This window comes from Vulpes lagopus, chromosome 2 (assembly GCF_018345385.1).
Source record: "Vulpes lagopus strain Blue_001 chromosome 2, ASM1834538v1, whole genome shotgun sequence".
NCBI lineage: Eukaryota > Metazoa > Chordata > Mammalia > Carnivora > Canidae > Vulpes > Vulpes lagopus.
In genome coordinates, this window is record NC_054825.1 from 28,048,469 (window position 1) to 28,070,483 (window position 22,015).

The following is a 22,015-nucleotide window of genomic DNA, read 5'->3' on the forward strand; positions in this document are numbered from 1 at the left end:
ATGTGAAAATGGGAGCCTGTAACATGGCAGACCTCCTTTCAGGTCCAAAGCCCCACCACCTTCCCTTGGCTCCACTCTGCTTGCTAGCATGGTAGTAAGCAACAGAGCAGATATGTTTCTGCAGCTGCAAGTAGAATTTGAGCCTAAACAACCCTAACTTAGCCCTAAGTGAAAAGACTAGGTCTTTTCCTTGGGGGAAAAGGAGGCAACAGAACATGAATAAATGTTCCTAGTTATCATCTAGAACTGGATCTTCAATCCTACAGGTGCAGAAGCAAGCTGGGAGAAGTTATGGGTCCTATTCAAGGAAAAAAAATGCACTGGGATCTAGAACTCAGTTTCCCCACACTCCTTCCAGCACTCTTAACTTAGAACAGGGCTTCCCAGTACTTCTCCCAAGAGTCCAAAAAAGCTTTTATCCTAAGCTATACCTTGCGGTCCAAAAAAGCTTTTAGCTGGAGTCCAAAAAAGCTTTTACCCTAAGCTATACCTTGTGGACCCTCATGGACAATGCCCAGTGGCATGAGATCTGAGGATGGACTATAGTTCAAGGGAAGTGGCAAGGTAGGAGAACCAACAGTTTTGTGGATAGGGAGTAGCAGGGGGTTTGCAGTCAAATTAACATTAGGTTCAAATCCTGATTGCCACTAATCACTGAAACCTCTCTGAGTCCATTTCTTTAGCTGTGAAAGGAAAATACCTACCTGGCAGGATGAGAACCAAAGATAAAAACACTAGGCTGTTATTAGGTGTCTTAATAATCAGGGTCACTATTATATTACCCAAGGGTCAGGACCAATCCTGTAAAGGACCCTCCTCCTATGTCGCCTTAGGTCAGATCTGTGTCAGCACAGCACTCAACAAGGATCAGTTGAGTGGCACATGCCTCCCTGCTGCACATCGCCCACATCTTTGAGGGCTGAGCCAGGAACACAGCAGACCTGCTAAGGAGAACAAAAACAATCTGCTATCTTTCAAAGTTTGACTGTAGTCATGTTTATCCTCTGCCTTGTTTTCTTTGCTAATGCTCCTCTTTCCCAAGAAATGGAGGGATGGAGATCACTGCAATCACATTTTCCAGCATTGGCTATATTTGAAAGAACTACACTTGAGAAGGTAGGTACCGTGTTTGCACACCCACACTGCATCAGAGAACCCCAGAATGGGGCACTAAAAATAAACACCCCTATCCAAAATACACACACAGGTGCACACATGCATATACACACACCCTCTCAGTCCATCAGTGCGCTGTAACTGTAAACTGAGCTTTGGGGGTTAGAGCCACAGCTCAGACACTGAAAGTAAACCTTTGGCCAAAAAAAAAAAAAAAAAAAAAAAAAAAGGAAAAACCCCAGTTTTCCAACTCTTCTTTCCTTCCAGACAGAGAGAAGGGGCATAGAGATGGAAGTGGAGGTGAGAAGACAAAGGGCCATAAGGCCACCATACTGCCCAATTCCAGTGGCCCCAGTTCTACTGAATCATGTGACTGATGGCCCTTTGCATTGTGCAGTGCCCAGCTATAAGCTGTAGCCCTGAGAGGGGTTCCCACAAGTAACAATGAACAGAAAAGGAAATTTCACTTCTGTGCTCCGTCAGTTGCCCTGACTTTCAAGGGTGTTTGTGGAACATTACAGTGGGGTCTGGCAGAGGTGCTGGCTTTAAGAGGCAAGGCTACATTTTTGTCCTTGACCTGAAGTGGATGACAGGTGGTAAGTTAGCTACCTAAGCTGGACCCCATTTCATCTACTCAGCCAGGAAGCTCCAAGGAAGAAAGGATGTGGCCTGGGCAGGGAGGGTCACAGGACCTGGAGGCTCTAGCCAGTCAGCCTCAAGCAGGTTGCAGTGAGACCTGACCAACATCCAATGGCTAAAACTGAGTTTAAAAGCTTTAGGCTAGGTCAGGCAGTACTTCCCTGGGGCTTACACTGTATGTCCCACTGGATAAGGTTAAACAGTGGAGAAACTTGGTAAGCAGAGAGGCAGGCCAGTGTGGACGGAGACACACCGACACACACACACATACAGACATACACACACATACACACACACACACACACACAGGCTTATACCCCTAGAACCTAGAGAAGCCACTACTAGGAGGACTCCCTTGGTACTCAGCACAGAGAGCAAGAGCTGGTGCCGAAAGAGAGAAGCTGTATGTGTCTCTAGTTTGGAACTTGTGCATAATCCTTGGGTTTCATGTTCCAAGGTTCTTTTCTATGTATGGCTTGAGCTTAAAGGTTCAAGTTGGAACTCTCTAATTCTCTCACAGGAAGGTCATCTAGGCTCTTAGAGGCAAGCCTCCTTCTCACTCTCCCCATTAGGAGTCCCAGTAACCATTCCCACCCAGCCTAGAGCCTGACTGTGAAAACTGGAAGGAGGAAGACTGGCCCTGCAGCCCAAACATAGTGGGCATCCAAGACCATCTAACTCTCAGGCTGAGGCACTGAGGTTGCAGGAGACAGGACTGAGAGCCAGCAGTGGCATCCTGACCCAGAAGGAGAAAGCAAGGAACAGATACATCCACGCGTGTGCATGCACACACACGCACACACATCCCGAGGGTGACAGATGGACACACACAGACGTGATGACAACCAGAAGCTGGGACTCCACACACTGAATGCAGGACCTTAGGGGGGGCAGAGAGGGAAGATGCTGGGGCACAGAGGCAAGGGCAAGAAGTCCCTCCAAATGGGAGTGGAGCGCCAACCACCCTGCCTTGCCCCAAACACCTGCCTCCAGGGCCATGGCAAGAGTCCAGTCCATTAAGTGCAGCGTGCAATACTAGCGCTTGGAGTCTCCTGTCCTCATCAATGAAGCGGTGTGGACGGGCTAGCAGTCACCTGGCAGGAGGCCTCGACTCCTGGCAGGCTAGTTGTATCGACCCTTGATCATTGTGTTCAACAAGGGCCCCACCTGTGAAGAGACATGAGGAGCCAGTCAGAACTGCCTGTCCCTTGGCCCTGGAGCCAGACATGGTGTGTCTTGAAGCACTGTATGTCCAGCCAAGGGGAGGGACAAGGCTTTAATTCAATCTTGTAAACCCCCTAGCCTACTCTCTTCCTGGAGAATATTCCAGGACATGGCCCTCTCCTCTGGGCCCATATTGTATTACCTTCCCTCTCACAATACCCTGTAAGCAGCACCAAACTGACAGACAGAAGGTCAGAGGAGCCAATAATCCCCCAAAACCCAAGAGTGCCTGCATGCTTCTTAAATGAGTTTTAAGAAGGTTAAATGCGTCTGTATCCCGAAACGGTCACCTGCAACTGGGGCTGGTGCCACCTCCCAATCCCACAGGTCCTCTGGATGCTGAGGCTATCCATAGGAAGAAGGCAAGAGCATTACAAATACCTCCCCTGGGTACCCAATGGGCCACTGGCACACCTGTGTGGGAAGCAGGTCTCAACATTACCTAGAGCAGCCTTGGCACAGCTGGGAGAGCGTGAGGAGATGCTTTACTGCTCACTTCCCATTCCAGAAGAATCCCCTCAGGGGTCCCCAGCTGGCACACAAGCCCCATGGGGAACATTACCACTAGCATGGAACAGATTATAATTGATCCACCAGTCAAGCCCAGCTCTCACCAGAAAACAAAGATTTTCTGAACACGCCCATAACCTCTATGGAGAGAAAGGACACCAGATACTGAAACAGAGCTATGGAGAATGTGACACCAATCCTGATTTTCCCTGGTCACTCTTGCCCACTGGGCCACAGGAGTGCCACCTTGGGGCAGCCACATACCTCTTGTGGGTTCCCCAAGGCCTCTCCAAGCATCTTCTCAATGTTTCTCATTATGGCCACTTTCTGATGGGCTTTGAGAGGATATTCAATTCTCTTAGGGGTGGGGGCCCCCTGCAAAGGAAGCAGCAGCTCAGGAAATGCCTTTAGCAGCAGGCTTCAGTATAACCCATGATCCCAGTGCCTTCACCCCTTCTAAGAAACCCAGTTTGACCCCAACCCTCCTTCATCTCCCCGAAGACCTAGGAATCACTTTTAGAGACAGCCAACCTCCCCACCCTGCCCCCAAATCATTTATTACACCTACCTCACCCCAATCCCATCTAGAGGAAAAAACCCATATTCACCTTATACCAGAAGTTCACAGTGATGGTAATCCCCCCATTTAGTAATGACTCTATGTGATGCCACCTGTAAGAAAATAAACATGCTCCTGTTTGCCACCAATATTCTTTAGAAGGAGAGATGGAAAACTAGGAAAAGTCCAGCTGAAACAAATTACAAGAACATTATCTTTATACTCATCCTGCCAAATAGACCCCGGAATCAGAGGCAGTGGTGTTCAGTTTCCAAATACATAAGAGCCAAGAATAGTTTCTCCAGCCTCAAGCCTCTGGGATCTCTTTGGACCTGAGGAACTGTCATCTTGTCTGAGAGATTAGGTTGTCATTTCCCCCATGTTCAGTATGCTCACATCTGGATATGCCAACCTTCCTGTAGATCACAGAAGACTAATCCTGCCACAAGTCAGAAGGGACATAGATACAGCTTTTCTGGGAATGGGAAAGAAAGCTCTCAAGAAGCCCCCAGTCCTAACCCCCTCCTCACCAGTACATTGGGATGTAAAGAACATCACCAGGGCCAACCACTGTTTCATAACCAACCACGTTCTGGAAATTGGGAAACCTCTCGTAGTCAGGATTGTCAAAGTCCACCTGAGAGGTTCAAGAGAAAGAAAAAAAAAATCAGTCAATCACCAAATCTTTATTGATAACCGTGATGTGCTAGTTTGGTGGCAATAAAAAGATGGCTTTAAGAAAAAAGATGCGTTTAGAAATTATATTCAGCAGAAGATACCATATACACATTAAACATACACGCTCTCTCTCAGAAAACGGTGTAAGATAGGCCATGCTTGAAGATTAAGTGATAAAGAAACCTCAGTGTTCCTGAGGTCAGAAGCCAATCATCACAGCTCACAGGTTAGAAAACCTACTCATGGCCTGCAGATATGAGAAATGAGGATGCATCCTTCAACCAAATCCTCTGAAACTTTCTCTCACACATATAGTCCTGCCAGCAAAAACTCCTGCATGAAGTGGCTAGGCAGTTTTCTCCTCAAGAAAGGAGAGGACCTCTCTGGTTGGCCATAAGGTCAACCAGATACTTCTTTCAAATCCAAGAAAGACAGTAAGTAACATATGACAATTCTAGCGTCCTCCTTATCAAAAAGCAGCAGCATCCATGACACAGAAAACAATTATTAAATCCAACGGAGACATACACATTCAAACAAGATAACCAGAGTGCACCAGCAGCAGTGATGGGGTCTGCCCTCCAGAATTAGCTCAATGGGGCTGTTTATCATTATAAACACCTAGGGACCACCACAAGGCCCTGGATTATATGAGCTACACTGTGAAATTATCCTGAGTTTATCCACAGGAAGGGGAATGACATGCCAACCCCAGATCCCAAAGGAGTTCTATACCCTCCTCAGACCACACAAGCTCACCTGGCTCTGTCTGTCACATGGGTGATGAACAGGATATGGATACAGGCACTCAAACTGATCCGGAGGGAATAAAATGCATCGCTTGTGGCCTTTTATCTGAGCAAAGAAGTTCTGCTGCTCATCATAATGAGCAGGTGTTACATTTCCTGTAGGAGGAAAGACATTTTCTTATTCAGAGCAATGGCTCTACTGCATAGGCTGGAGGGGAACCCAGCGTGCCCTCTCAGCTAAGGGTTCCCAATCAAAATTTCAAGCAGAATCAGGAAGATCTGATAACAATGACAACTCTTAGCAAATTAGCTGTTACCCTTTCAGTGAGTAATAGGTTGTTCAGAAACCATTGCTGGCTAAGAGTTCACCATCGATTAGAGCAAAGCAAACTTTCATAAATGATGCTTCTGTCCTTACTGGAAGCAGCAGCACATCAACATGATATTCACAAGTCTGGCAAAGTAATATACTGTGCATACTTGTACTCTTCTGGACTACAGCAAGAATTCAAGGGTAGCAAAGCAAGTTACAAACAACTGAAATGACTGGTATCAACAACACATGCATAATCTTCTTTGACAGTTAACCAGTCATTTTAAGTTGTATGGATATATACTTGCTTTGGGTAGCTGTTTTGGAGCTCAGAGATTCTCAACCTTTGCTCCCACTTTAATACACTTGTGGAATGCAACACTTCTTAGAACAACAATAGGGCTGTTAATTTTCATGGAGGCATGGGGAAAGCATATCAGATTCCTGAAGTGTTCTATAATTTGAATAAGGCAAATTATTTAAGGTGCTAACTTGAATTAGTTCTACCCTAGTGTATGTATGCTCCATCTACTCTTTTTAACTGGGATCTCATCTGTTGTCTATCCTTTGCACAATCCCTGAGAGCCAAGGGGCCCTCTGCAGGGCATGGAGTTTAAAAAACATTCCCCAGGTCTTCCTGGGTAGGCCAAGACAGCGTGGCCTTCTTTAATGTTGAGAGTCCAAGTGCACCCTCAAAGGAGATTTGCTCTCTCAACCCTACCTGAGGGATCTGCTTCTGTGCACTCTACCAAAGGGCAGGAAGGCAACAGAAAAACATAGCTAAGTAAGTCAGAAAACTAGCTCCTGGCGGGTTAATCAAGAGTTGGTTTCAAAGAGGCAGGTTAGGGGTACAATCCATAAGCTTCATTGGTAGAAATCTTTATTAACACTGACAGCAAAGGATCCAAATCTGAAGAAAGGACAATAAAGGCGGAAACAAGGCTTCAGAACCCAGTAGTGAATGACAACAAATAATTACTCTGCTTCTTTGTTTAATCCAATTTATTCACCATTTACTAAGTACCATTTACAGGTCTGGCCTTGAGCTAGTACCAGAAATAAAAGAAAGAGCTAGTAAGCAGCTCTCCTTCCTATGATTGGAGTTCAAAGGCTTCTCCTCTCATTCAAATGGAAGGGAAAAAAAGAATATATTCGCATATTTGCTCGTGTATGCATAAAATCCTCCAACAGGATACACAAACAACTAATAACATATGGTGCCTCCAGAAGGGATATCAGAAGGCTGGAAAATAGAGGAGTGGAAGAGAGATTTATCATTAACATTCCTATTTATACCTTTTGGACTTAACTCCATAAATACGTTAACCTTCAAGAGATAAGGTCCAATTTATATTGAAAAAATAAGCTTTCCTCTTCTACTGAAATAAAAATGTTCTGAATACAGAAAACTCAATAAAGAATAATATTGCAGGAAGATTCCTAATACCTAAGTATACATGCTCATGCAGCAACTGAGGAAGGGAAGAGAGAACTAATTTTCCTTTTTAGAGTGCATAAATCGCTTTAAGTGTTATCTCATTTAACCTTCATAGCTATTTATAAGATACTATCATATTCCTTTCACAGATGAGGAAGCTGAGGTTTAAGAAAGTCAAATGACTTGTTCAAAGTCATAAAGCAAATGAGTGGTGAAGACAGGTTTGGAAATCAGGTTTGTGTAACTCCAAACTATGCTGCTTTCTGAAAGACTTCTTACCTTCCATGCCGATGAGCAGCAGGTTGGATGTCAGCTGTCCCCAGCCACGCTTTCCCTGTTGCTTATTAATCCAGTTCCAGTTAAAACCCAAGAAGTCCATGACAATCTTCCGGCCCACAGTGTCATTGAGTGTTTGCTGCAGATACAACCTATGTTCCCCGAGAATAAAATGCCATTAGTGCACATACGGTCCTTTGGCATGTCCTCCACACACCTGGAAATCCATATCCACACCAGTACCTCCTACAGAGAACAGCTGCAGCCATGCAAATCTTAACCAAGACAGATTCTCACAGAACTGAATCCTTGTCAATCCTTGCTTATCCTTCTTTGAATTCTATTCAACACCTAACTTGCTACTTTAAAAAGAAGTGATTCCTTTTATTTTTTTTAAGTAAGCTCTACACCCTTAGTGAGGTTTGAACTCACAACTCCAAGATAAAGAGTTGCATGCTCTACCAACTGAGCCAGACAGGCACCCCTGAAGAAATGATTCTTAAACTTTTCTGGATCACAGCATAAATCTAAGAATCCAAGGAACATTTCCATAAAAGTTTACATACACGTAAGACTTTCATACAATTTCACAGATTCCTCAACACCTATTCAGAGTCTAGAATGATCAATCAGCCTTTCTCCAGAGACTTTCGGGGCTTCAGACATCCTCTTTGGCCCTCAATGGAGCTCTATCTATTATAATAGATCATATTACTGTTCACTAAGAGCTAGTTCCCTCCCTGTGGAGTTAATTCTCGTGTATCCCCTTGCAGCCACGCTTGCTTATTTAACTCGCTTTGACCAATGAGACGTCCACAAAAATTATTTGTGTTGCTTCCAAACTGTAATTTGACTACCACATTTCTTTCCTTCTGCTAATCAGCTGCAAGGTTTCAGACTGTAACTGCTGGGGCAATCTGGGTCCCAAAATGAAAAAGATGGCTTAACAGCAGAGCTTATACATGACCTACGATGGACATGCAGCATAACTGTTGTTATAAACCTAAATAAACCTTTGTTGTTTCAAGTCACTGCCTCTGGCTTGAAGCCTAGTTTATCTTAACTAATTCAGCCACCTCTCTGTAGCAGCCTCCTACAGCTGAAGGCTTCATCAGGCTTTCAGCAGACCCAGGGCTCCTAATACACCAAGGAAGACCAGAAATTACTTAACAGATATGAAAACCCAGACACATTTGCTCAAGTTCCACAAGGAACATTAATAAAAGGGTAAACATGAAGACAAAACACAAAAGAAGCCCTGTAAGGAGCCCTGTTCTAGTCCTGAGAATGTTACTTCAAAGGGCTCAAAGGTATCTGAGTGCCTAGAATCAGGATATTTAAGGCAATATTACCAGAAATTTTGGTAAGTTCTAAACAGTAGCTACCTTTTGGGAAACAAGGAACCCTCAAGACTCGAACTCAACCTTTGTACTCTCCCCAGAAATAAAATATTCATACAAAACTTTTGCCAAGTAACTTTGAAAGGGGCAGACCACTCACCAAACATGAATCCAAACTACTCCTATTACATCTCTACAGTAAATGGTCAAAAGTGCTCAAAGAGGAATCACAGAATTCCTTGAATCATAACAACCTGCCCAATTCCACAGTGGAACTGACTGGTGGTAAAGTCAGCTGGTAGGGCAAAACTTGTGCATAAGAAAAAAATTTTCCTTGAATCACTCATAAAGTACAGACTACACTCATAGCATATACTTAGTGAGGCAAACTACTCCTCCTTTGGGAGGTAGGAAACTTAAAGTGACTGAGGAATGAGGAATCATGTCTTTTCTCATGCTCCTTCCATTGCAAATGTTCGTTCAATGCGTTACATTCCACCAGCACCATTTAATCGACCTGTCTCTCTTAATGTTGGGGGGTAGGGGACGGATGTGTGCACATACACATGTACATGCTATGTAAAATTTGAGGAAACTTAAGCAGAAAACTTATGTATTTTTAAAACATAAGGAATTGATCAATCAGTTGAGACCCTGGAAATTCTTTTTTGGTCAAAGTTCTAGCACTATGATAGCTGCTAAACGTCAGGAAGACACACACACACACACATACACACACACACGGTATTTCAAATCCATTCGCTCAGCCACATGCTGCTGAGCGAATGGATTTGCAGAGAGTCAGGAAAAAAACTGAGGCAGGAGACTAAAGACAAGCCCAGGGTTGAGCACCACGTGTGAGATGGAGATGCTCAGTGAAAGCAATTCCCCAGAAGCAATGTTATAGTGTGGAACTGAAGGCTGTCTGGGACCTATCAAAGAGGCTATCCTCACATATAAGGATAAAAGCACAGAGAACAGTCAGTTCTGAATGTGCCATGATACAGGGTGCAAACTGACGATCTCAAGGCTAAATCCAAGGATAGTTGTTTTTTCGTTTTTGTATGGCACCTCACAGTATTTTTAAAAATCTGAATTAGCTGCCCACATTTAAAAGTAAAAAAAAAAAATTAAAGTAAAAATCCTAATTCCTGGATTCTCAAAAAATAAGAGCGTATCTGGCAACCTTTCACTCCCAAGTGGAAACAAGAGTCAAGTAATGACTTCTCATTTTGACAGGGCATATGCTTTCAGATTCATTGTAGTTTTCACCGAAACAATTTCACTCATTTTGTTCACCTACCTAACCCTTCTACGCGACTGTGACTGTCACTTAATGAAGATGACAAAAAACTACAGAGTCACAGTTCAAGTCTAATAATTGTCTCATCTCTGAAGTTACAGAACTCATCCAACTCCTCCATATGCTCAAATAATTACAAGAAAGGTAAATGGATACCCTTGATTCAATGGAAAACCACGATCTGGGAACCTACCTCTCTTCCCCTCCTTGCTGCTGTATATCCTGCAGTTTCTCAACAAACTCATGAAATTTCATTTCCTCCCTGTTGGACCTGGGTTTAAAGTTCTGGAAGTTAGCCATCTTCTTCTCATCATAGTACAAGAACTTGTGGGTACTGGCACTGTACACAGAGAAGTCTCCGTTGCCAATGTTCTCCTGCAGGTATTCAAGGTCCCATTTCAGAGCAGGATACACAAGATTTGTGTCTGTCAGTACCACAGGCTCCTAAGTGAAAACAAACAAATGAAATCATCCCAAGGAGCTGGCGGATTCTTGTCCCATGACTCCAACAACTTCCCCAATTCCGAACACTTTCTCCCGTGAAAAAGCACGAACTCCGTAAGTCCCATTTCTTCTCGCCTCCTTCTCTATCTTCCCTTAAGCCGTAGTCCACAGCCCGGCCAATGCCCGACTTGTGTGACCATTCGCTTTTGGCTTCTCTCAACCAGGTCCCTTCCCCCTCCCCCTTCGGACGGGGCCCCGCCCCCTACCTCATTCTCGATAAGCTCCTCCGCCCGGGGGTCGCTCTGACTCAGACGCGGGATGGGCCGGGTCGGGAAGCTATAACTACGCAGTTGGGACTCATCCCAGGCGAGGCTGGGGCCTTCAGCCTCTTCCCGGGGTTCTTCAGAGCCGGAGGCCGCAGCCTCCGTCGCTGTCGCCGCCATGTCCGTCGCTACAGACAGCCCCACCGGAACCGGAAGCCCCGCCTATTCCGGGTAAAACACAACGGAAACCATAGAGATAGACTGCGCGCGAGATCAGTCCAGAGACACAAAGAACGCGGAACCCGGCGTGGGGGCGCTCCCCCTGGCGGTGACAGACAGCTTTACACTCTAAGCTCCGCCGGTGAAGACTTGGGGCGCAGAGGTTAGACCCACTCACTCACTGATCACCCGGTTAACGAATCCCCCAAATATTACTGCTGCGTCAGTGTGCCCAGGCCTATACAAGAAGACAAGAAGAAAGCCAGTTTAGTGGGGCATTGAACTTTACAGTCATGGATGGGGAGCGAAGCAAACACTTTACCTACTTAAGGAAGTCAGAAGAAAAAGCAATTAGTCAGATTGATAGATTTGGGCAAAGGTTGCTCTAAAGGCCTAGACAAAAGATAGATGGCAAGTTGAATTCTTTTAAAATCAAAGATGGTTATCTGTTTTTAGCATCATTTTATTTGTCTCTCTTTTTTTCTCTTTACCACTTAAAGATGTTTAGGCCATGGGACCAAGCTTATTATTAATGGCCAACCATGAGCGTTCTGACATTTTCAAACAATTTATATTGGCTATGAAAGGCCTTATCAATTACTTCAATGGAGTATTTAGGCGATTTTTATGAATGACTGTGGGAGGCCAAATTCTAAGATGGATCCAAAGATTTCCATCCCTTGGTATACATGCTGTATAGGTCTCCCCCCTTGAATAAGAACAGGTCTTATGAATATGGTAGGGTATCCTCCTGCGATGAGGTTATGCTATATGGCAAAAATGTAATTAAGTTTCCTAATCTGTTCAGTTTGAGTTTATCAAAAGGGAGATTGATCCTGGGTGGGCCTGATCTAATAACTCTAGCTCTTTAAATCTGGGTCTAGAGCTCAGTGACAGAAGTCAGAAAGATTTGAGGCCAAAGAAGTTCTCCTATTGACTTTGAAGGAGAAGCTGCTATGTAGCAGAGAATGGTAGGTAGGCTCTAGAAGATAAAAAAAGCTCCTGGTTGGCATCCAGCAAGAAAGCAGGGACCTCAGTCCTACAACTGCAGGAACTGAATTTTGCCAATAACCACTGAGCTTGGAAAAAGACTCAGAGCTTCAGATGAGGACAACAGCCCCCAGAAATACCTTACTTTTAGCTTGGTGAGACCCTGAGATGAGACCCACCTAAACTCTGCCTGGACTCCTGACTCATGGAAAATGTGAGACAATTAATTAGTGTTGTTTGGAGCTGCTAAATTTGTGGTAATTTGTTATGCAGCAATAAAAAACTAATACACTAACTTAACTACATAATTATGGTACAGTGACTATGCTACACCAAACTGATAATGGGATTACTTCTGTGGAGGGTTTAGGGTTGTGGGTGCCAACCAAGGCTTCAGTTTTATCTGCATGTTTGGATTTTTACAAGAGCATATTAATATATACCCTTGGGAATTAAGAATAATTAGAGCAAGAATATTTAAATTACTAATATCAAGAAAGAAAGAAGAGTCATTACTACTGACTTTACAAAAATAAAAGGGAGTACAAGGGAATACTATGTACAATGGTATGCCAAAAAATTAGATAACCTGGATGAAATGGGCAAATTCCTAGAAAGGCACATACCATCATAACTGATTTAAGAAGAAATAGGAAATCTGAATAGACTTACAAGTGAAGAGATTAAATTAGGAATAAAAAAACATTCCATAAAGAAAAGCTCAGGACCAAATGTATTCACTGATAAATCTTACCAAACATTTTATCTTATTTTTAAAAAGAGTTTATTTATTTATTCATGAGAGACACACAGAGAGAGGCAGAGACACAGGCAGAGGGAGAAGCAGGCTCCCTCCAGGGAGCCTGATGTCAGACTTGATCCTGGACCCTGGGATCCCGACCTGAGCCAAAGGCAGATGCCTCACCACTAAGCCACCCAGGTGCCCCATTACCAGACATTTTAAAAGGCACTAACACCAATCCTTTACAAACTTTTGGAAAAAATAGAAGAGAGAACACTCCCCAACTATGGGAAAAGCTATCCTGATACCAAAATGAGACATAGGTATCACACGAAAAAGGGACTACAGCCCAATAGCCCTTATGAATATAGTTGCAAAAATCTCCAACAAAATACTAGGAAACCAAATCCAGCACCATATTAAGAAGGATTAAATACCATGACCAGGTAGAATCTATTCCAGAAATGCAAAGTTAATTCAACATCTGAAAATTAACCATATTAGTAGAAGAAAAAAATAATCACATCATCTCAATAGATGACAGAAAGCTTTTGACAAATTCCAACACCTGAAAGGATAAAAATGGGGTCCAAAGGACACCATCAAGAAAGTAAAAAAGACAATCCATAGAACAGGAGAAAATATTTACAAAGTATATAGCTGATAAGTGACTTGTATCTAGAATACATAAATAACTCTTACAACTCAGCAATAAAAAGTAAACCCAAATAAGAAATGGATGAAAGACTTGAGTAGACAGTTTTCCAAAGAAGATATACTGTAACCAATAAGCACATGAAAAGATGCTCAACATCTTTAGTCATCAGGGTAGTGCAAATCAAAACCACAATGAGATACCTTTCACAGCCATTGGGATGACTATAATAATAATAATAAAAAAAAGACAGTAGCAAGTGTTGGCAAGAAGGTAGAAAAATTGGAACCCTCTTATGCTGCTAGTGGGAATGTAAAATGGTGCAGTTTCTTTGAAAGTTTTGTAGTTCTGCAGAAAGTTAAACATAGAGTTATGATCTTTCTTTTTTTAAATTTTTATTTATTTATGATAGTCACACACAGAGAGAGAGAGAGGCAGAGACACAGGCAGAGGGAGAAGCAGGCTCCATGCACCGGAAGCCCAATGTGGGACTCGATCCTGGAGACCCAGGATCGCGCCCTGGGCCAAAGGCAGGCGCCAAACCGCTGCGCCACCCAGGGATCCCCATGATCTTCCTTCCTTAGCAATTCTACTGCTAGGTACATACTGCAGAGAATTGAAAACATACATCCACACAAAAAGCTGTACAAGAATATTCACAGCAGCATTATTTATAATAGCCTCAACGTGGAAATAACCCAAATATCTATCAACAATGAGTGTTTAAACAAAAAGTTGCAATCAATATGACAATATTATTTGGCCATAAAAAGGAATGAAGAATTGACATATATTACAACCCTGGACCAACCTTGAAAATATTATGCTAAGTGAAGTAAGTCAGACACAAAAGGTTATATGTTGCCTGGTTCTATTTATATGAAATGTCCAGAATAGGCAAATCCATCCAGACAGTAGATTAGTGGTTGCCAGGGGCCAGGGGTAGGGGAGATACACTAACAGGGACAGGAGTTCTTTTGTGGGGGTGGGGTTGGGGGTGGGGGTGGGGGGTGGGTGGGGGGGGTGGTAATGAAAACAGTTTAGAATTAGTGGTGATAATTGCATAACTTTGTAAATATATTAAAAATCAATTTTATTGTATACTTTAAAGAGATGAATTTCATGGTATGTGAATTATATCTTGATAATAGTAAATAAATTATAGCCACTCTTGTTTCTTGACCCAAATTACGTCAGGGCTTGCTATTGATTGAATGCAGATATTGTACAATTATTTTCAACATCAACTAGTGATGCTTATTTACAAGAGGGCAAGTTGCTGTGAAGTAGTTCTCACTCAAATTTATATGGCAAGTGGTATATATAATTGTTAGTTTTAATATATATTTGAGAATGTCTCTAATAATGGATTCTGCAGCAACACAGTAATCACCCTAAAAGTTGTTGCAGATGTATGTACATTTACATTGTGTAAATTAGGCAAATCCTGTTTGTGTAAAAGTGAAAACATAATCGTATGCAAACACGATAATATCCCCCATTCTTCTGTTAAGCTAGTTTGTTAACTGTGGTCTGGCTTGATATCTATTAATATAAGTCCTAGCCAATCTGAGGCTTTAGCTAGTCTGAGAAGAGCTGCTTTAGATGCTGCGATTGGTTTAACATTTGTTGGGTTGAGGTGAGTGAGACATTCAAATATAAACACGGAGTAAAATTGAGGAGCGAATTCCAGGCCGATTTGTGTGTTGCATCATTCCTCTACGAGATCAACCAACTTGCAGAACAGAACAAGAGCAAGGAAGACTACGGGCTGAATTTGAAGAATGATCACGTTTGGGGACTAAAGGAGGAAGTGCCAGTGACGGAGAGGAAAAAGGCAAGCAGTCAGGAGAAGGGATTAAGACAGGCTCAGTTGACTTGTACTACATCTGATATGCTTGGGTTCGGTGTCCCCATTATCCCTGGAAGTGTCTAAGTCAGCTGATGGAGAAAGGGACACAATATGAGATGTCAAAGTAGTGACCTGATTGATTTTCTGTCCTTCCCGCTTTCCCTCTCCGCCTCTATCCATCTTCTTTTCTCACCTTCCCTGCAGCTTCCCAACACGGCTTAAGCCCCGCCCTTGTGGGAGCCTAACGACTTTCCTTCGCTACTGGCTTCCCTCGTCGCGTTTGGCCCGGCTCGGCCGCCGTGACGAGGCCTTTGCGCATGTGCAGGGTGACCCGGGGAGGAAGGTGAAGATGGCGGCGGCCAGGGCTTGGGTCCTGGGAGTCCGAAGGCTGCAAAGGGCTACCCGGACCGTGCCGTTGGGTGCACGGACAGGTCCGCGAGAACGGGCGAGGCCTGAGTGTGGGGATGCCTGAGGTTTGGTGTGTGGAGGGTTGGGGGAGGAGGACATCGCGGATACCGCAGGGGCCGTGTCCGGCGAGGGGCGGAGGAGGAGTTAGTATACCCAGAAAAAGGTGTCAGGAGTCTCACTGGTTCCCTGAAGCCCGGGTCGCCGCAGCCACCGCAGCTTGAAGCCTTCGGGGCGGCAGGAGGGACGGGGTCTTTTCTGACTCGCCCTCTTCTGATCTCCAGCTTCGCATATTACCAAGGACATGCTCCCGGGGCCCTATCCCAAGACCCCGGAAGAACGGGCCGCCGCCGCCAAGAAATATAATATGCGGGTAGAGGACTACGAACCGTACCCGGATGATGGCATGGGGTGAGATGCAGAGTCTGCTCGAAGCCGGGTAGTGATGGGAGATGGCCAGCTGGGTTGGGTGGCTTGACTCAGACCATTTTCCCTGAACCTTCTCGTGACCCCTCAGAGTCAATGGTATGGGTGACTTTCTCGGGGGAGGGAGGTGGGAAGTGATGGGTGAGCAGCTGCAGCCTAGAGGACTTCAATTTTCTCCTTGGCTCGGGTTGTTTCCTCAAATGAGGAAGCCGAGATTTTAATAGCTCCCTTGAGGACCCCTGAATAGCAGGAACTTTCCTTGGCTTCAGCCAGAGCGCAAGGTTTCATTTAGATTGAGCATCTGCTGGGCTCAGGTGCTGTCATTCAGGCACGTGATCAGACTGGAACCGGACTCCTGTCTTGAGAGCCTTATTTGTAGATGTAGTACTCTATATTCGTCTGTATATCTTTCTTAAAAAAAAAAAACAAACTTTGTTCTTATGGCTATGGAAGTTGTAACTGTCAAGCAGGTTAAACAGCCAACTTCTCTATTCCAATTGATGTTATCCATCCCTCCTTTAGGTAACATCCCTTTGGTTAGTTATCTGAAGTGATTACTGTTAGGTTTATTTTCTTTCATACATCACTCTTCCAATAGTGGTTTTAGCAGCTCCTATTCTTGTTGTTTTCCAATCATTTTCTGTGACACACGACTAGTTGTCATCATTTTCTATGTCTCTGATTTTTGTTGTGGACAAGAGTAACCTTAGGAGCAGTGCGTAAAAGTTGAAATCGGATTTGTTGGGGCAGACCCAGCTTAGCAGGAAGTCCCATGAGGTGTCTGAGACATGGAGATGTATGCTAACTTGGTGGTTGGGAAGCAGTTACTATGAAGAGAATGCTTTTCTAATCTGGACCCTTGTTGTTTGTATTCCGATTAGCTGGGTGACCCTGGGTTCAGACTAAACTTCAGTTTCATTTTCTATCTAATGAGAGAATCAGAGTGATTGATTGCTAAATTCCCTTCCAGCTCTAACATTATAACATTGCGTGACTTTTTTTATTGTTTTTTTTTCTTTTGACTTTTTTTATTGTTGAAAGAAGGTAAGAAAAACATGTATGTTATAATGCTTCAGAGTTTGACACAGTCTTTTATTTACACTTTGGACTTCTGTAATTAGCTCTGTGCTTAGTGACTATAAATTGATTTGAAAGTGTGTTTCTCTGACTTTAGGTGAGTCAGTTATCTCTATTACTTGGTTTCTCATCTCTAACATGAGGGGACTTTGAATTGTCTGAGTGAGGCTGCTCAGAGCCCCTTCCAGAAGTTTTTCTGTCTCTTAGGTATGGCGACTATCCGAAGCTCCCTGACCGCTCACAGCAGGAGAGGGATCCATGGTATAACTGGGACCACTCAGACCTGAGGTTGAACTGGGGTGAACCGGTGAGAGATCCATATCCCATTTGACCTTTCTTCCTTCTCTCTAATATCCCGTGAGAATTCTTTATTTAGCTTAAATGGCACTTTGCTGCCTAAGCAACATTAAGGTTTTCTGCCCAAGGAAACAAGATCCAGTGGTCTGAGATCTGAGGGTCCATGTATGATACATAGGATGGGACTTCTGGAAATAATCAGAGCTCTGTACTTTGATAGAGCTGTCTTTGGTCAGCAGAACCTAGATCTAAGCTAGCACCTAGTCCTATGTGCTAGAGTAGCTCCCACTTGACTCTCAGAATATTGCCCCAGGGCAGTAAAATACCTTTCTTGAAACTTGTGTTAGGCTCTTTTGCACACTGCCTGCCTTTTGTAGGAAGAGCAGTATGTGACATGTAACTGCTTTTTTGCCATAGATGCACTGGGACCTTGACATGTATATCAGGAACCGTGTGGACACATCACCCACGCCCGTTTCCTGGAATCTCATGTGTAAACACCTCTTCGGCTTCGTGGCCTTCATGCTGTTCATGTTTTGGGTTGGGGAGACTTACCGCACCTACCAGCCTGTGGTGAGTATCTGAGAAATGCCCCAGTAGGCACATTTACTTAGCTCTGTTTCCTGAGAGAATGAAATCTCTGTGCAGTAGGGATCCAGCCAATGCCAGGCTTGGCTTCCTATTAAGGCCTGTGGAAAGCCTTACCCATTGACCTGGCACAAGTATCAGAGCACTGCTCCATGCCTATTTCTTGGGTCATTCTGAGTGAGAAGAAACAATTTAGGACTAGGTAAGAAATGAGAATGTGTTAAGTCAACTAATCTTCTAGAGTTGCCATTTGGGGACTACACTTACCAATTACATTTTAGCAAGTGATCTTTCAAGGTTTAGTCAAGGAATCTAGACCTCAAACCGTATTCTTTGCTGGAGATGTGAAGGGCACTTCCTATAGGGTACCAGAAGCAATTGTTTACTATAAGCACAGACAGTTTTATTTTGGAGAGTGTAAAGGACATGGAAAGTATACTCTTTGACTTTAAGGAAATTTGATTTGGATAAGAATAAAATGTAGATAAATGACACAATGAGCAACATTTGAACAGAAATGTAGGAATGTGGCAGTTTTAATGTCCATATGTATGTAGTGAACATTTGTGTTAAGGGGTATGAGGTGCTGTTAAAAAAAGAAGGATCATGCTAGATACTAAAAATATGTATAGACTTCTGATGGTGGGGAGAAATTGGGGATAACATTTGGGACAAGAGAAAATAGAAGGAAGGAAAAGGAGAGTAAGTTAGCTGGAGTGGAATAGGCACATAAAATATTCCTAGATAACCAGCCGTACTGGTTACCTAAAGAGAGCTGCTAAAAATTCAGATTTCCTGGTTCAGTAGCTCCATGGTAGGGTTCTAGAATCAGTATTTAACAGGTAATTTTCTTGTTCTGGGAAATTAGGTGTGGAAATTGCCTGTTAAAAAACATTGTGAGGTGAGTTGATAATTTAGGTTGGGATGCTTTGATTATGTAACTAGGAATTGGGACTTAGTGGTATAGTAAGCTATTAATTCAACAAATATTTATGAAAACTCTTCTATGTACCAAGTACAGATTGTGCTAGAAGTTGGGGATCCAGTGATGACTTGGTCTGCCTCTAGGCAGCAGGGAGCTATGTTGAGGTTTTGAACAGCCAAGTGACATAATGAAGGCTAGGATTTTAGGATGATTAATCTACAGGGTAGATTGTACGGGAAGGAACTAAAAGCAGGCAGACTGTCATGTTTGCAGTTGGCTGCTCAGTGCTACCTCTGCAGAGATAATCAATGTCCTGATGGTAGCTGGTATGTCTGTGTGCACTGACACGAGCCTTCCTACCAAGCCCCAGGGGCTCCAGGCTGGAGAGTGCACGTAGGGCTGGTGTGAGCACTAACTTCACTTCAGGAGAGCAAGAAACACAGTGTGGCTCTTCCATTTTTCAGTTCTGTAAGCACATCACCCTTTTCTCCTCCCCTTGAGCTGTGTTCTCTGACAGCTGTTTGTTGGTAAAGCCAGCAGCCCCTAAAGCACGTCCCAGCCGTGTCTCCTCTGTGCTTTCCCCCACTGCTGCTCCTGCACGCCTCATTTGCTAGGCCACTTTAGTGGTGGAACCATTAGAGGCTGAGTGACTTAAAGGAGATTGAGTCTGTCTCAACCCCAGGAGAGAGTGGGATGGATGGATGCATCGTCTCATTTAGAAAGCACTCTCCCTCCCTCCTTCTCTCTCTCTCACTCACTCACACACACACAGAAGTGTAGGCACCACTTCTCTCACAATCTAGGCTTTCTCTCTGCCTTGGGCTGATGAGGGAAGAGGAGTGCTGTTCCTGCTGTTCTAGCCCAGCTGGGTCTGACCAGAGGCTACTTTGTACCCATTTACAATGTGTGATTGTTAACTCAGAGTGGGGTATAGCCAGGTATTGGCTGGGATGTATGCTGTCTTGCTGACCTGTGTTTTTTCCTTAGGGGCCAAAGCAGTATCCTTATAATAATCTGTACCTGGAACGAGGCGGCGATCCCACCAAAGAGCCTGAGCCAGTGGTTCATTATGAGATCTGAAGTGGCTTCATCAGCTTTGTGCCCCTTAACTGACTCCTTCATTTCTAGAGATTTAACCTTAATGAAATCCCTAATAAAACTTAGTGCTGTGGTATCTGTGCCTCATTTCCCCAGGAATAGCCACTGCCGTGAGGACCTCATCCTTTTTTCATTTTTTTTTTTTGTCTGCTATCTGTTCTTACCCCCTACCCCTTCTGAGATTAGAAAGATGGGAGGGTGGGAGGAGTTAAGCACAAGAAAACAGTAAATTTGTTTATTTTGCTGGGACTGTGAAGGTATTTGAAGGTTCCAGTTGTGTGGCAGGCGGTAAGGGTAGCTCCTTTTCCCATATACAGGGTTGAAGAAGGAAGATACGTTCCTGATTTCCCAAGTTGGGACAAGATGTATTTCTCATTAAAAAACAAAACAAAACAAAAAAACTTTTTATAGTGGTTAGTTTTTTGTTTTTTAAATTGCACTTTAACATGTTCCAAGTATATTCCAGGGTAATCCAGGGTAAATAGGTGTTTTTGGACTTACTTGGGGCTGTGACTTCTCTAATGTTATTTTTGTTGTAAGAGTGTATTCCTTGTTCCAAGGCAAATTCTGAATGCTACATTTGTGAATTGGAGGACAGTTCATTGAGTTACCCTGAACCTATGCATGGCTTTTGCTCCTGTTTTTGAGGGTCTGTCTCAATGTATCTGTTAAGTGAACCAATTCATTTTTTTTTTTTTTTGTCCCTTTGGGGACTTTTTTTTTTTTTTTTTTTTTTTTTATGATAGTCACAGAGAGAGAGGCAGAGACACAGGCAGAGGGAAAAGCAGGCTGCATGCAGGGAGCCCAACGTGGGATTCGATCCCGGGTCTCCAGGATCACGCCCTGGGCCAAAGGCAGGTGCCAAACCGCTGCGCCACCCAGGGACCCCGGGGACATTTTCTTAAAATAACAGTCATGCTACCTGAAAACCTGTCCACAAAAAAATCACACATTCAACATGACCTATGAAAGCAAATTCATCCAAGTTAGTTTTTGTCCAGGCACTGAAAGGGACTTTTATGAGATCAGGGGATGAATACTGATACTAAAATGCCTCTACTTCAGTGTCTCCACTGGCTTTTTATCTGTTTTCACACTCTGTCCTCTGTCGCATTTGATAATATATTTAACAAACCTCTGTGTATAATATGTATCAGAAACTGATAGATCCTGTAGATATAATATTGGACAAGACAAAATAATTGCCTTCAAGTATTTACCTAGAAGGTAAGACTGGCAGTTACCAAACAGAGTGAAAAGAATTATGAGATGTGTGAGCTGAAAGAGAAGAGTGTACTTCTAATTTTTTTAATTTTAATTTATTTTTTGGAAGGGGGAGGGGAGGGAAAGGGAGAGAATCTTAAGCAGGTTCCATGCCCAGCGTGGAGCCAGAGATGGGGCTCAATTTCACAGCCCTGAGATCAGGACCTGAGCTAAAATCAAGAGTCGGATGCTTAACTGACTGAGCCATGTAGCCACCCCTGTACTTTTAATTTTTTTTAATTCTATTTTTGAAACTGACCTTAAACATTTGGTTCGGATTTCTTTTTTTAAAAATATTTATTTATTTATGATTTATGATAGAGAGAGGCAGAGACACAGGAGGAGGGAGAAGCAGGCTCCATGCCAGGAGCCTGACACGGGACTCGATCCCGGGACTCCAGGATCGCGCCCTGGGCCAAAGGCAGGCGCTAAACCACTGAGCCACCCAGGGATCCCCTGGTTCAGATTTCCTTCAGAGCACTCCCACCAGTGACATTTCTGCCTCATTCCCTAATTCGAGGTATAGTCTAAAGTTCAGGTTTCCGCCCTGTTTTACTTGCTGTCAAGTCTCATCCCCTGTTGTGGTGCTAAGATGTTCAAGAAATGTTCAGTAGGTAATTAGTACA

At 43.7% G+C, this 22,015-nt stretch overlaps 2 protein-coding genes across 2 annotated transcripts; one reads left to right on the forward strand and one right to left on the reverse strand.

The window, feature by feature from the left end:
* Nucleotides 1-1,068: 1,068 nt before the first annotated feature.
* Nucleotides 1,069-11,061, reverse strand: HIF1AN (hypoxia inducible factor 1 subunit alpha inhibitor). Its single transcript, XM_041739867.1, has 8 exons — nucleotides 10,856-11,061; nucleotides 10,339-10,589; nucleotides 7,506-7,654; nucleotides 5,486-5,631; nucleotides 4,579-4,685; nucleotides 4,098-4,161; nucleotides 3,754-3,864; nucleotides 1,069-2,922 (listed from the first exon to the last, which is right to left on the reverse strand). Exons 1-8 carry the CDS (start codon nucleotides 11,030-11,032, stop codon nucleotides 2,878-2,880), a joined length of 1,050 nt encoding a protein of 349 aa, XP_041595801.1. The 5' UTR covers nucleotides 11,033-11,061; the 3' UTR covers nucleotides 1,069-2,877.
* Nucleotides 11,062-15,591: 4,530 nt separating this feature from the next.
* On the forward strand, nucleotides 15,592-20,202 carry NDUFB8 (NADH:ubiquinone oxidoreductase subunit B8). The gene is made up of 5 exons (XM_041746632.1): nucleotides 15,592-15,741; nucleotides 16,000-16,126; nucleotides 17,426-17,525; nucleotides 17,933-18,088; nucleotides 20,016-20,202. Exons 1-5 carry the CDS (start codon nucleotides 15,660-15,662, stop codon nucleotides 20,106-20,108), a joined length of 558 nt encoding a protein of 185 aa, XP_041602566.1. The 5' UTR covers nucleotides 15,592-15,659; the 3' UTR covers nucleotides 20,109-20,202.
* The last annotated feature ends 1,813 nt before the right edge of the window (nucleotides 20,203-22,015 follow it).